At 46.1% G+C, this 15,801-nt stretch overlaps 1 protein-coding gene across 4 annotated transcripts in view; it reads right to left on the bottom strand.

Moving 5' to 3' along the window:
- APLP2 (amyloid beta precursor like protein 2) overlaps positions 1 to 14,844 on the bottom strand; it is a 60,650-nt gene extending 45,806 nt beyond the window's left edge. For 2 of the 4 annotated variants that reach the window (XM_019490130.2, XM_014600878.3), the window contains exon 1: positions 14,729 to 14,843. In XM_019490130.2, the coding sequence (XP_019345675.1) occupies positions 14,729 to 14,818 (90 nt within the window). In that variant the 5' untranslated portion in view covers positions 14,819 to 14,843. Of the gene's footprint in view, positions 1 to 14,728 lie in introns of all 4 variants that reach the window. The other 2 variants (XM_014600879.3, XM_019490131.2) reach the window with 2 other exon arrangements.
- Between the last annotated feature and the right edge of the window lie 957 nt (positions 14,845 to 15,801).

Below are 15,801 nucleotides of genomic sequence, written 5' to 3' on the forward strand. Positions count from 1 at the left end.
ATCCTAAAGATACAGAGTAGAAGTCTCAAAAAGGGGAGACTGCGTTTCATCATGTCCCCTCCAAAATAAAATAAAAATACAATAAAATATAAACTAAACCCTATTTCTGAAGTAAACAGCAGGAGTGGTTTTCCAGGGATGAATTTTTTTGGTCATACAGTTGATTCTTGCCAAAAGTAAGGCTTCCACAGAAGGTACATGAAGCGGCTGGAAATAGTTTGGGCACTTAAGAAAATCCACAGCACTTGAAATGAGTTACTTCCATCAAGAAGGGTGAAAATTTAAAAAGCTGTTCAATGTGCAATACTCACACTTAAAAATTTTGTTGCATTTAAAAGCAGAGCCAGGCAGCACCAGAAGTGCTGACTTAGCATACAAATCCCATCAACAGCATGTTGATTGCAAGGCAGATTGATCTGAGTATTGATGCAATAGGTCACTTCAGCCTATGGCTAGGAAAATGGTGAATGGTTGCAATAGAAATTTTTCAAAGTCAAGGGATAGAAACACCACATAAAATTGACTTATTTCCAGTTACGGCCCCCAGGGAGGCTTTTTTTGATTAGTTGACTGTAGACATGGCTCACTGCTGTTTGTTATATTTCAGACACATTCATGAATATGTCTGTGTCTCACAATCATAGGGATTAATCTGTGCTGAAATCAAGGGAATCATTGCAATGGATTAGCCCCCTGGAACGCATTCAAATTGCAGCCTGACTACACAGTAACCCACAAGACAGCTCAGAGCATTACACTAGTATCTTGTAGACTTCCAGTAACCCTTAACAGGTCAAAATCAAAGTCGGGACCCAAACCTCCCTCTCCCCCAAACTAGTACTGCTAGATGCCAGGTTTGGCATCAGCTACTGCTTGGCATCCTAAGAAAGGGAACCATCATTCTGGTCAGGACCCAACAGTCGCACAACTGCTGTTCGGACCCTACAAAGCTCCATATTTACATTCACTGATCATCCCAACCTGATGGCCAAAAGGTCTCTATAAGCAGTCAGATTAACATCTCCAAGAGCAGTTATTTCTCAGTTTGACCCAAAGGGCATGGCCAAGGAGTTTAAAATGATCAGATATGCAATACCTGGAACCACAGGCTCAACTCAGACCTTCCTCTTTCCCTCCACTTGACTGTGTGCAAATGACCTCAGCATCTGTCCAGGCAAAGCAAGCATATCACTCCATTTTAAATAGCTACTTAAGAGTGGTAAGCTTACACTCATGGACCCCAAGTGTTTCCTCCTGCAGTTGTGTAGTATATTCTGCGCTCATATTTTGGTGGCAGTACTTTTACAGTTTGCAAATTATGTAGGAATCTATGATATGAAAGATGTGTATATGCTAAAAGCTTTCCAACCAGTGAAATGTAGCAGGACAATCTCTTTATTTATTTCCTTATTTCATGCTTCTAATGACACGTTGTATTTTCCCCTCAGTGTTAATAAAAGCTATTCTAATCCTCTTTGCATCACATTTAATACATTCTGTAATGACAGAGGTAAATTGCTAAACGAATGCTGCTCTAACCTCATTAGAGACAGAACAGTATTTGAAAAATGGATCCCAGAGCACAGGGAGATCTTCATTTCATTCCAGAGCAAGTGTCTCATAAGGTATTTACCCCAAAAGTGTTTTTGCTTCATCTGAGAGTTTTAACTGAAAAAGGTAAACACAGACTGCTGATAAGGTGTAAATACCCTGCAAGAACTGGGGGGAGGGAGGAAGAAGTTATATTACAGGCGAATAAATACATATTCATATATATACTGCACCTACAGAAGGCATTGTTTTCCTAAGTGTGGCAGCGAAGCGCCCCCACAGGCTAGTGAGGGAGAGAAGAGGGGACCTACAGACCCCAGACCCCGAGAGCAAGCCCCCAGAAGGGCATACGTACCGGCTGAGGAGCAGCGGGAGGAAGAGCCGCATCCGCGGCTGCAGCCGCGCGAGCCGCCATTACGCCGGCTCTGGCAACAGCTGTTCTCCGCGCGGCGAACAGCTGAGCCAATCCCAGAGGCCGGAGCGGCCGCTGCGGGAAGGTTTAAAAATGCTGGCAGGACAGGGAGGGGAAGAGAGCCAGGGAGAGAGAGTACGGGTGTGCTGCCCGTGCTACAGGCTCTCGCACGGAGCAGAGAGGACCCCGCCTGCGGGACTCAAGCAGGCAGCTTAGGCAAGAGCTGGAAGCCTTTCGCAAACAGCAAAGCGAAAGGCAGTCAGAGAGTGCACGCCGAGGCACTCTCTCTGCATCCTGAAGCGGCAGATGCCCAGGAGGTAGGGGAGCGCTGTGCGGACGGGGGGAAAGGGGAGACAGCGGAGGCCGCAGGAGGGGGCTGGAACCAGGGGGAGCACCCATCAGCTTCCTCTGATTCGGAGGAGTATTATCTGTAAGAGGAGAAAGGAGGAACCCCTCCCAGCAGGAGGGAGGGCGACCGGGAACCGGGGAACCGGTCAGAGGCCATCATACTGGGCCTGGCAACATCTGGAACGCATCGCCCAGCGGTTGGCGTGTGGACGGGGTGTAGGGGAGGCGGAGCCCCGTGGATCACCGCGTCCGATAACCGTGAGTAACACCGTCTATCAGGAGGCCCCACCCAGGATAAAGATCTCCACTGTAGACCCCTCTGAAGGTAATTGAGTACATCCAAGTCGTGGCAGGCGAATTGAGGGGAGGGGCAACACCCCGATAGCCCAGGTGGAGCGAGGCGCAGGCTCCACACTAAGTAAGAACTATGTATAGGTCTGCGTGAAAGGTTAGAGGCAAACAGCTGTATGTATTATGCTTTTCTCAGATAGTTAACCTACCTGCCAGCTGTAACTAAGGGCATCAGCGTTTAGCTATGTGACCAAATAAGATTCACTCACAAGTCTGCTGTAAAGCAGAACAGCAAAAGATGATGACTAAAATCAAAAGCCACCTACACAGTGGAGAATTATGGTTTAACTTTGTGCAAGTGTCTTCAGGAGTAGAGAAAAAAAAACAAAAACCTGAGCTGCACTGAGGACACCAGGGCTACCCCCTTAAGTCATTACAATTTCTTACTGCCGGCAACTAGTGAGATGGATGGGGTCCCCTGACCACAAGTGTTAGGGATGTCTGCAGAACAATCCTCTCTGAAGTGAGCAGGTTAGCTCATGTTCATCTTTCTTTGACAACCAGGACTATGTTCTCCAATATGCAATACCAGTGTCCTTGAAATGTGTCAGACTCCTCTTATGGAAGCACTGCAAACAATGTACACAGTAGCATGCGTGTGTGGCATCAGAAATGCTGCGTGCCCTGTCCTCTTGTCCTGAAACTAACAAGTGAATTAACATGCCAAAACTGCCACACAGGAAGCGTCCCATAGGACTGCACTTCCAAATATAGCAGCCTCCCATCAACTCAATTCCCAGGCATGGAGCAAGTTGCAGAGGTTTGCTTGGCACCAAAGAACTAATCAAGCCAAGAATTTCAGCTGTACCTTTGAATCTCCTTTTGTCCATGTGGAAGGTTTAATGTTCAAACAATCATTAAGAGGAGGGGAAAGAAATTGTTCTAGAGTCTTAACAGCCCAGCTGCACAAGACCGGATGAACTGCACCAGTGAGCATTGAAAGAATTGGTCACTGTCATCGCACAACCCACAGCAAAACTATCTGAGAACTCACGGTGCTCAGGAGAGGTTCCAGAAGACTGGAAGAGGGTCAATGTGGTGCCTATCTACAAGAAAGGAAGGAAGGAGGATCTAGGAAAGTACAGGCCAATCAGTTTGACCTCAATCCCTAAAGGGGGGGGGGGGGAGGGGGGGGTTTGGAGATCAAAGGATCCATTAGCAATAGGCTAACAGAAGACAACATTCTTGTAGACTTCCATGGCTTTGTTGCAGGCAGGTCATGCCTGACCAACCTCATTTTCTTCTATGATCAGGTAACACGCCGCCTGGATAAAGGAGATGAGGTTGAAGTCATATACTTGGATTTCAAAAAAGCCTTTGACTTGGTTTCCCATGACGTGCCCATGGGAAAAGTAGAGAACTGTGGCCTCGATAAAGGCTCGGCAGTGCTACGCTTACTAGTACCACAACCAAGAGAGACCTGGGGGTCATGATAGACCAGGGGTGGGCAAAACACGGCCTGCGGGCCGGATGCAGCCTGCCAGGCCATTCAATTCAGCCCGCGGGGCCCCTAAAAAATTTAGAAAATTAATATTAAACTGCCCCTGGCTGCCTGCCATGCAGCCCTCAATGGCTTGCCAAAACTCAGTAAGCGGCCCTCCACCTGAAATAATTGCCTGCCCCTGTGATAGACCATAGAATGAACACGAGCCACCAAAGCAATGCCAGAGCCAGGAAAAGCAAACAAAGCACTAGCATGCATCTACCGATACATCTAAAACAAAACTAAGGATGTCATCCTCCCGCTTTACTCAGCCTTGGTGAGGCTGTCGCTGGAGTACTGTGTCCAGTTCTGGGCACCGCACTTCAGGAAGGACATGGAGAGGCTTGAGAGGGTCCAAAGGAGGGCTATGCATATGGTTAGCAGTATGGGGAGCAGGCCATACGATGAGAAGCTACGAAATGGGTCCATTCAGCCTGGAGAAGAGAAGACTCAGAAGGGAACTTGGTGGCAGCCTATAAGTATGTAAGGGGCGCACATCAGGGACTGAGAGAAAGTCTGTTCGCCAGGGGTCCCCAGGGGAAGACTAGGGCTAATGGCCATAAATCTCTAGAAGATTGCTTTAGATTAGACATAAGGAAAAACTTCTTTAGAACTCAAGTGTGCAGGGTCTGGAATAGACTCCCCCCCAGAGGTGGTCAATCACCTACTCTGGATATCTTCAAAAAACGTCTGGACCCTTGCCTTGCTGGGATCGTCGGACCCCAACAGTCTTTCCTGTCTGATGATCTCGAGAAGTCACTTCCAGCACCGAAAAATAACAACATCTATGAAAATCCAGCTCTTTCTGGCTGGTTTCCATGATGCTGCATTGAAGCTGAATGAAGTGCCCGGCAGAGCAAGGTAAGGACAGAAAAGTACTTAAAGGACATCAGGTGACTGAGGCCTATTCTTGGTTTCTTAACCTGAGGGGGAAAAAAATGTTCTAAAGCAACCCAGGCATTTAAGGGAACATTTCAAAGATGGAACTAATCTAAAGTCATTGCTATTTTCTCATGTACAGTAATGAAGCCAAGCAGATATTAGTTGCTCACAAGAACCCAAGTGTAAAGTTATTACTTACTGACTCAAGTATATTTTGAGCCATTGAGCACAATGAGCTTCTGTACAACGAAGGAGACTGATAAAAGCGAGAGCATGTAGTTAAAGGCTGAGGGGCTTAAGCAAATTGCAAGCTGTGATTTAGAAGGCTAGAGCTCTAGAAAGCCTGCTGTGGGCAGTGCTGGGCTGGAGCAATGCAGAACGCTGTACCGCATCAGGGCTATGCTCTGACAGGCGATCCATCTTGTGCTTTTGTTACTTGTAATTGCTTCCGAGAACGTGGCTGTTGCCCTAAACAAAATAGCCACATGCTGACTCCAGTTGTTGCTGAGCAAGGATTGATGCAATTTGAACAAGACAGCAGGGATCACAAGGAGGAGGGAGGGGTGATACTAGCAACAGCTAAAAAGGTTATAATATTTTAACTCTAGGTACTACTCAGTAACATGACAAGTTCGTTCATCCACACAATGGCTAAGTATGAGCAGCAACTCTGTAATACTCACTCCTTGAAAAACTGACCACCTACTAAGGCAAGGCTGATGAAGTAGAGGCTCTCACTGTCCATGGGCAGAGGCCCAGCAACTAGCAGGCTGCCATTCCTAGACCCTGCTTGGGAGCCTTCACTTTTCATATCAGCAGAGACAAGGAAGTGCAGGAAAGCCTCTTCCAACCTCTTCAGACGCTGAAACAACAGAAGATTCCTCTCCTCACTCACTCAATCTTACCACTCCCTACTTCCTTTCCAGCTGCTGAATTGACTTCCCTATACCAGTTCCCCAGATTCCATTTCAAGCCTTTTTTTGCAGTGTCTGCCTCTGGCTCTCTCTAAGTAGCAGCTAAGTAAAAAGCATGCAATTTTGGTCAGCTATGCTGCTGCCCACATGGCTTGGATAGGACATTCATGCTGACCAGAGTCCGTGCACTTTCTTTGACTCCGCCCTATTTAAAAAGTATACCAACCCCCAAGGTTTATACACTTGATTTTGGGGGCAGTAAGGATTTCGGTCACACTGATGTGTTTCAGGAGCTGGCTCCGGTCCCTGGCCATCTACTGATACAACCACCGTCAGTGATGGATGCTAGTATGCCAGCTGCAGACTGGGAGGCGGCACTGCCTTGGGTAGCACATGGAAGGCCGGCCGCACAACAAAGCAGAAAGCCCAGTACTTTAGATTTAATGTTTAAGTGACGAGTTCCTACAGAACTGACTTCCTACTAATCTTTAGGGAATGTTTCCTCCTTGTCATGAGGAGGGGTTAATTCAAACCCAGATGCTTGTTAGGCCATTTGCCATCTTTATTTAGATACATGTCAATCGTTACTCAGGTTAGGGAGCCAACACCAGCCTGATCCGTTCCTGAGCGCTAATGGTTTGTTTTAGCTCATCTAATATTAGCGTATGAACTTTCCATTTCCTTTCTGCTAGAAGAAAGCAGCAGACACACAATTGTGTGTGGGTGAGATTCTTCATAACTCCCCCCCCGCCAAGAGCTTGGTTCTGTCCAAGTTTGTCACTTGGGTTAACATGCATAATCTGGATCCTGACATCTTTCCCTTCTCTTCAATTCTTTACCATGCATGCAATCTTGCTGTCAGAAATGGACCAGACGTCATACTCAATTTCAGCAGCAGGAGCTTCCATAAATTATGCAAAGAAAGCCTCACGTCCAACAGCCGATATAACTCACTGGGAGCTCAAACTGCAGGCCCGAATCAACGTTTTGCATTTAATCTCTTTGACAGGAATACTTAACAGGTTTCCTTTAGTCTGCCCCTCTCTACTGCCACAATTTATCCAGTTTTTGTAAATTATATTAAATCATAAAGATTTAGTTGCCAGCAAGTGGTTTTAAGGCAACCTTTTCCTGATTCATGTTTTGGGGTAACGAGTCCAGATGAAAAGTCAACTATTTAAAATCAGACCTGGCAACCCAGTACATAGAACCCTAAAGCAAAAAGATTTTACTAGATGCTGCCATACATCCAAGCAAAGACCAGCTTCTATTGTGAAATATGTAATTCCAAATCCGCTTGAAATCTTACATGAATGCATAATGTTTATTGTAACAGATGGTATCAGCAAGCCTTTTCCTTTTTGTTGCTGTCACTTCACACTATGCAGTGACATCATAATTAGTGGGATTCATCAACTCAAAGTCTGAAACACAAAAGGGATGAAGCTACTGGCAAGCAATGGGGATCTAAAAATAATACAAGAAAAATCTAAGGAAGTGCCTAAAGACTGTATTTTAAAATGCACAAACATGGCTTTTGATTTAGGCATCTATGCACTGATCTGAATGTAGGACAGATAGATATCTTTAAAATTATCAAAACATCTAACTGACCTCAAATAATTTAGTTTTTTGCTAGAGTCTTCTGAAAGCCTCTACCCATTATGGAACATGATTCTTCAAGGCTCTCACCCTAGTTCTACCAGTGTTTTATGGAGTGACAGGTTTAATACCAGCAACAGAAAAACCGTATAGACAAATGCAATATTCATTAACATACTCAAAAGCAACCTTTGTATCAGACCTTTCTCCACTGTGATGGCAGAAAGGCTCTCACTGGCACTTTTTGAACAAATGAAAAATATAAAGAATAAAGGAATAGAAATGGCCTAAGTCATGACGTTAGTGATGGCAAAGCAAGACTAAGGAGGAGGGAGAAAGGTTTTGATTTAGCCACAGTTTTTGCATTTAGCTTTCCTTACATTGCAGGCTGACATCTTGACCAAGCTCTTGGCTGGTGGATCTCGACAGTGGCTCAACATGACAGCCAAGTGCCTACAAACAAAAACTATGGCTCTACCATAATTCCAGAAAGAAAAGGAGTTGCTTATTCACCTGCCTCAGTAATAGCCTCGCCTGGGCCACAGAAGTTATCCTCTGAACACTGTTACACGTTTATAGCAGGGATGGAACTTAAATTGGTCACTGTGATTGAGCCAGTCTGGGCTACTAATGCAGAAGCCTGGATGGATCCCATCCACACTATACATTTTTAATGTACTGCATCTGTGCCAGTGCTGTGGCTGGGCCCAGCTGAACCTGGAAAACACTGGGAAGAATTATTAGGGTTCTTTCTGCTCTTTCCATCCCAATGTCTTATAAGAATAAAGTTAAAACTTGCATCCGACTGTACAATGAAAAGCCAGGAAATTAAGTCGTCTCAAATGCCTGCTTATTCACAAGAAATAAGCTCCTGGGAGACATCAGCAACTCAAAACATCCTAGGGTTGATTATGAAAACACAGTCCTCCCCTATACGTGTATTTTTTAAGTTACTATTGAATCGTTACGTCATATTTAACTTGAATTGTTTTTGTTGATGCACACACTCAAGGAATGTTGTCAAGATGCCTTTAACACATGTGATTAAACTGTTAAGCAATTTTTGTATATAATAGGGAAATAATACATTTTTAGTTCATGCACTGCAAAAAATTATCTATTCCAAACCAGCCCCACATGAACTAACATATTTTACCAAAGGCAATCTTATCAAATCACATGTTTGCTTATTTAATGCTGACTCAACTAACATGCAGCACTTGCAGTTAGGACAAGTAGTAAAACTTTACCGGTTCAAAATTGCATAGGAAGTTATCCACAAACACTATCAGTTCTCATTTATTTGTGTAGTAATTTGTTGCTCAGCAATCTCCAAAACTGAGGCAGAAAATGGGAATGAATGTTTCTTCTTTCACAGTCCATACCAAAATAAATAAATAAATAAATAAAAATATACAAATCTACTTTTAATTTATTTTCATTTATAATTTGTTAAATAAACTACTTCAATCTGTAAGGCAGTTATCCTTGCAGTTGGCTCACCCAGTTCCTGGTAGATGAACAAAAAAAATCTCAGTGGCTTGTTTTTGTCATTTTGCCAGAAAGAGATCACTATCTGATCTCTTTGCTAGTTGGACGGAAGAAATTCATCTTAAGACATCATGCCTGGCTTCTGCTTTATCTTACAGGCAGCATATCTGGAGTCTGCTCACCTACAAGAGGACTTTCAAGATCATTTCCCTCCCTCAAGGCACACAGGTTAGATGAACTTAATGCTATTAGGCTTCCAATTTCATGACAAGAAGTGAAAGAGCAAATAAAATTTGGTTCCAGCCTCTAGATGGTGCATTTCAAAGTAAGTAATATTTGACTTCTGCACCAAGCAAAAATAAGCAGCACAAAGCTAGAGGGGCAACACCTGTTTGACTTCCTTTAATTTAAAAAGCAGAAATATTATCACTGATAACACCAAAAAACTGATTGCTAGGCAAGCATACTCTTGGCAGGAGACTGCCTTTTAAAACAGAAAACATATTCCTCCATTTAACAGGTGGGTATATTCCTTCCTCCTACTAAACAGATATAAAATGTCCACTGCAATGCTTCGAAAGGAAGCACTGGTAATCAGCTTAGCTGCACGAGTTGCTCATCAGGTGGTCACCCGATTATGCAATACTCTTTAGGCTACATTTTCCTGCTAGATGAGTTTAACCCCATTTGCAGAACACGAGTATTTCAGACACACACCAAGGAAAAAAAAAGTTAACCAATTCAAACATTAACTTACTGAGGCTGTGGAGCAGGTATTATAAAATGGAAGGTACAAGAAGTTTGGCAAGAAAAAGTTGTAATGACTTCATCTAGTTTCCTCCAATTTTTAGACTTCATCTAGTTTCCTCTGATTTTACTTATGTAAGGTTGAACTATAGCCAGAAGACTTCAGAGTAGAAAGAATATAGACCCTAATCACTCAATAAAGAAACAGTCTGCTATATTGTCCTGCACCCCACACTCCATAAATCTCAGTGGCAATCATTTAGGGACAGGACTTAATTTTTATTTTTTTGGGAGATGGAAAGGGACACTTGCATGTATTGTTACTCATGTGCATGATTTGCCTACAGAATTAGCTTAAGGTTTCATATTATCCTGAAATACATGCAAGAAACAGTAAATTAAGTTACACTTTGATGTTAGTAAGAGTATCAATTTGGGATAAAATGAAACTAAGAAAGGAAAAAAAGAGTGAAAGAAGTGCTTGGAAAAAAAAATCCTAATTTTTTGGGGAGACTAAATCAAGGAAATCAGCATAAACCCCTTCACTTCATTTGAGGATTGCAGTGGAAGTCCCACTAGAAGACAGGCCATGAAGAGCTAGAGATGGAGAAGATTGCAGGTATACCCTGAGCAGCTGTCTAGATTAGGAGTAAAGGTGTAGTTTTAACATGTGCAAAGGTTAAAACCAGTTAAGACACTTTACTGCATTTGCCCATACATGTACTCCAGCCAAAGTTTTAAGAAACATTTTAGCTAGCACGCTGCATAAAAGGTACACTTCAACAGTTTAAGGGCTAATTCAGTGCAGAACATTCAAATCCACTGCACTGTGGGAAAGAAGAGCGTAGTACAGCATTTGGTAATAAACCTCCCTCATTCCATTACTAGAGGGACTCAGAAACAAGACTTGTGTGAGTTGGCAATCTTGCAACCACTGCAACTAATATTAAAGTGAAAGATTATACCTTTCTCTCTTATTTTCAGTTTATCTCGCGAACTGGACAGCTGGGTGAATAATCTGTTTTCTTCTTTATCTGAGGCTTTCCCAGCAGTGGGAAAATTTTATTTACATTCGAAAAACAAAGGCCGAGCCTAAAAACTAAGGAGACAGACAGGGAAACACTCAGGGAAGAGAGACTGTTAAAATTTTTTTTAAAACTGACTTAGCTTTTCAGTTGATAGCAAAGCAAACCCAGGGGAGGGGATCCATGCTTTGCCTATGAAAAACTGGTCACTATTAGCTAATGAGAAGTTGCGGATGTGCTAGTAGTAGACATCTGCCTGTCTCACAAGACAACAGAATTAAACTGAGTGAGACATCAGCTCACTGAATGTAATCCTTGCTTGAAAATAAAGCAAAGCTGTAGTGACCTCTCCGGGGTGCAAAAGCCTGGGGAGTGCATATGGAAACACTGAGCTGCCCACGCACCAGCGACCTCCTCCCAGCCTTGCTGGTTTAATCTGAAGGAAAGTATGCTTGGAACCAGCTTGGCTGCAGGAGCTGCCAAAGCAAAGGAGATCATCCATCTGTCTGTCTGTCAGAGCTTTGCTCTTAGATTGGCTGCTGACCAGGGTTAAAGAGCCTGGTCTACCCTTTCATGGAGTGGACTTAAGTAAAAATATAGAATGATTCACAAATTTGCATCTCACTACAAGGTACAATTAGAACCAATTGCTTTGTTGTTGTGATGATGAAAAGCTGGGGAATGTACAGTCCTCTTGAGCTTAAGTTACACTGATCTAGAATCAAAATCTAAGGATTGCCCAAATTGTAGCATGTGTTTTTACAAATAACCAGAAGTTCTACCTGCAAAAGATTTAGCCTGTAAGCTTTAGACAGGACTTTGCCTGGAGACCACACCAGGAGCCAGGTCTCCAACTGTAAGTGATTCTTAGACCTTAAGCTTTTCTTGGACTATTGGGTACAGAAGGAGGGAAAAGGGGAAATGCAAGTGCTCAAGCCCTACCATGGCTCTGTTCAGGTTTAAGGAATTCTACATAATTAGGACAGCATGTATATGAAGAGTGGATATACAGCATATGGCCTTGCATACCCACATGTCAGGTGGACCCCATCTTTAAGGCTTTGGAAAGGCTTTAGATGACACTGTCTATAAATAAATGATAAGCATAAGGGTGCATTATAAACCCTCCTGGGAAACTAATTCTCCCCCCCCCAAAAAAATTAATATCTATATTGTCAAAACTGTTATTTCACTAGACTTATTTCCTGTGCCTTCAATGTAGGACTGGAAATTTCCCTCAAGCATAGTAATTGTTCTTTTGTTTGATGCAACAGAAGAGTCACTGAGATCTGCAGGAATGGTAGAATACATTTAGATTGGAAAATGCCCCTGTAAGTGTACTGCAAAAATTAATGACATAAACTACAGTTATGCCTCGAAGCAATCTGTTTTATACCTCACCCAAAGTCCTAGTTATTCAGAATGGATCTGGGTAAGCATTCAAGACAGCTATATAAAAAGGCCATTAAAAGCCAATCTAATTTTAAAAATCGTATTAAGCTTGCATTACCTCAGACTTGATTATATAAAAGGTCAAATGATGAAACAGAAGCCTCACATCTTAGAGAAGTTTATAGTCAGAGTAAAGATTAAATTTTTTGTTCCAAGCTTGACATCCATCATCCATTTGAAAATCTGGTAGCAGGCGTCACAAGCAAAAGCCATGAGCTAAGACAAACCTAAAACATAAGTCACTGTGGAAAGTAAGCCACCACTCACTGCCAGAAGTCAATAAACTGACTCAAAGTCTTAATATTCCAATTCATTTGGAAGAGACACCGTCAAAACGCTATCTGCCATCCGCGTGTGGTGGGGGTGGAGGGGAGCTTGACAGAACAGTTTTTTTGGACAAACACTTCCTAACTAACAGACACGCCACACATTGGAAAGAAAAGCAAATTGTAGCTGCTAAGCAGATTAGCGGGTGTTCTAGGGACATGGACTGGTAGCTAAGATAATGAAGTGAAAGAAAATCCACCTAATGGGACCATGCCAAGCCAACTCAACTAATGAGCACAGCCATTGACATGCATTTTCCTTTTTCCAAGGAACAGTTTGAACGTCATTATCTCCTAATAAAATTGATATGTTCTGAATCTTTTTCAGAAACCACCTGGGCCTTCAGGCTTACAATGACAAACACTATAAAGATATACAGCGGTGTAACAAGCAGCAAACATTCCACTCGGTGAGTTCTTCATTAAGGTTTCAAAACCTACCAACCTTTTTGAACCTTATCTACACTAAAACTTCATAACCAAAATTTTCTACCGGTGATAGCAAGAGTGAATGCAGTCGTATAAATTGGGACAAAGACTAACCCTACTTAGAACAGGTTTAAGTGGCACAAAAACGCACAAGCCCCCTCTACGTTTACAGCATCCACTGCTGCTACTAGTGGCAGACTGCAGGTCTCAGCAGAGACCAGCAGCTTTCGACAACTTAGGGCTCAAGTCACTCCTGGTTTGGCAGGAGGCACTTCTCACCCCCGCAAAAAAACACCAGCTCTTAGTTTTCACTCGAGTGCAGAAAAATAACAGAGCAATTCTTCCGTTGCAAAGAACTCAGTCCACAACAGATCCAAATATTTTTAACAATACCAATTACTGTTCAAAACTTCTGGTTTTATCTTGTGAATCACACTGGCACACTAAACAGTGCTAAGGAGGTGGCACCCTGGAAAGGATCTCAAGGCACTCTGGCTGAGAACCACTGGCCCAGACCTCAGAATAAGATTAAAAGTCAGTGTTTTCTGTGAGAGGAGGGAGCTGGCTCTTTTTACAACTCGTGCTGGTTCTCAGGCAGAGCCCAGCTTCCAGAAAGATATGTAGAAGCAGCTGAGCTTGTTTCGGATATGAGAGAGGAAGTGGCCCACAGTTCAACTAATCCCTTGCACCTGTCCAAACCTCTGCTAACAACCAGAGAGAAATAGCGAAGGCTCTCCATCAGCAAGCCGAGGCCAAGTAATCTGATCTGGGCTTTCGCTGGAATCCCTCCGGCCAGCCTCGGTTACCTTCTGGCTAAAAAAGAGCTTCAGGGCGAGTTTTTCAGAATCATTCGCTGCCGTCGTCACCACACCACAGCACAGCACAGCACCGCTCCCCGCAGGGGCAGGCAACCCCCGCACGGGTGCCACAGTGCGGCACTCGAAGGCATTTTGCTTGGCGCACACGCCTCTGGGTGGATGGCAGGGAAGGGGCTGGGGCTACGTGACAACAACAAGGACCGGGCCCCTCGGGGCTTCCCCGCCATGCCAACATCTTACAAGTTGAAGTCGTGGGTGAGTTGGGCGCTCTGCCCCGAAATGCTGTCACCCCCCGTTTTACAGGATAAATAATGCCGTGCCAAATGGGTGAACTGCCATCAACTCGCAGGGCGGAGGGGGCAGGGAAAGTCAGTGGAGTAAACCTACAGGACCTCTACGCAGCACTTCCCCTCCAAGGAGCAGGCTGGCTCGCAATGGCACGGCAGCCGCAGCCTCAGCGCCGCTTCCCCAAGCTCCGCGCCTCCACCCTCAATGGGAAGCCAGGCGACTCCCAGCCAGACTGGCGCTGCGTCGACACGCGCCGCGAGCCCCGCGCGCCACCGCAGCCGTGCCGGGCTGGAGCGGCGCTTCTCCCCGCGGAAGCGCTGGAGGATCCACAGCACTTCTGCCAGGGAGCGTGTCCCCCACCGCCCAGACCGGGGCTCCCCCGCGCTGAGAAGCCGCCCCTTTGTCTCTACCTGGCAGGAGGGGGGAAGGGGGGGTGTTGCGCCCGCACGGGGTCGAGCGGGGCCGCCCCGCCTGTGGTGCTCGAGGAAGCGGCGGAGCGGCCCGGGGGGCAGGAGTTATCCGCCCCCGGATCCCGCGGGAAGATGGCGCGGGGGCTCCTCAGCGCGGGCGACGGGCAGCGCCCGCCGGGGGAGCGCTGCTCCGGCCTACCTCGATGTAGCCGGCCGCGGTGGCCGCGGGCCCCGTAAGGCCGAGCAGCAGCAACAGCCGCAAGCGCAGCCCGGTACCCAACGCCGCCATCCTCCGCTGCCCAGGAGCTACTGCGGCCGCCGCGTCCTCCGCGCGGCTACACGGAGCCGCCTCGCCGGGCCCCGCCCCCCGGCCGGCCCCGCAGCCAATGGCAGGGAGGAGGGCAGGCGTCGCCCCGCCCCTAGCGCCCGCCGCCACCAATGGCAAGCGCGGGGGATGATGTGGCTCCGCCCCCTTCGCTCAGGGAAAACTCCCTCCGAGGGGCGGAGCGTGCACCCACCGCCGCCAATCGGAGCCCGCCCTCTCGCAGCCAATCGCGGGCGAGGACGGGCTGCGCTCGTGCCTGGGCGCCGGACACCTGCCCCGGGCGGAGCGCGGGTGTCGCCTCCGGGGAAGGGCAGTGTGTGACGTCATGAGAGCGTGACGACAGAGGTGGCTGGGGACAGACGATGTCACGGCACCTCTTACTGGTGCTGCTACGGACCCTGTAGCGCACTAGCAGGGACGCTGCGCACACACGTGCATCTGTAGCCATTTGTGTTCAGCCCTGCTGAGGGGTCTGCAGTGGTGCTGGGCAGATAGGCACGTGCTGCACGTGAGTGCTGGTGGCAGGTGTGGGTCTAGGGGCAGGGGCTGGCAAGGGTAAAGCTGGTATCTTTTATTAGGCGAAATACACGAGATCAGATGTACCCAAAGAGCCCTGTCGTGCCATACGTAGGTATGCACGTGTGTATGAAGGGGTGTAGGTTGGCGCCGTGTTGGTCGGACTCAGGCTTCTTTGCCATCCGTGCCATCCAGGAGGAGCGCGCGCCAACTGCAGACGCTTCTTCAGCCTGACCAAGCTGGCAAAGAAGAATTTTTCCAGCTATTTGAGTGGGTCTAATAAAAGGTATGGGATTTACCCAAGAAACCTCGACTGTATGGAGGCATTTATGCTTTTCACAGTTGATTGATGTCTCCGACCTTGGGGGGTTCTTCCCATTTTCTCACTTACTGAAACCAGTTCTAGGGCAGCGTCTCCTCAATTTCACCGT

This window comes from Alligator mississippiensis, chromosome 16 (assembly GCF_030867095.1).
Source record: "Alligator mississippiensis isolate rAllMis1 chromosome 16, rAllMis1, whole genome shotgun sequence".
Taxonomy (NCBI): Eukaryota; Metazoa; Chordata; order Crocodylia; family Alligatoridae; genus Alligator; species Alligator mississippiensis.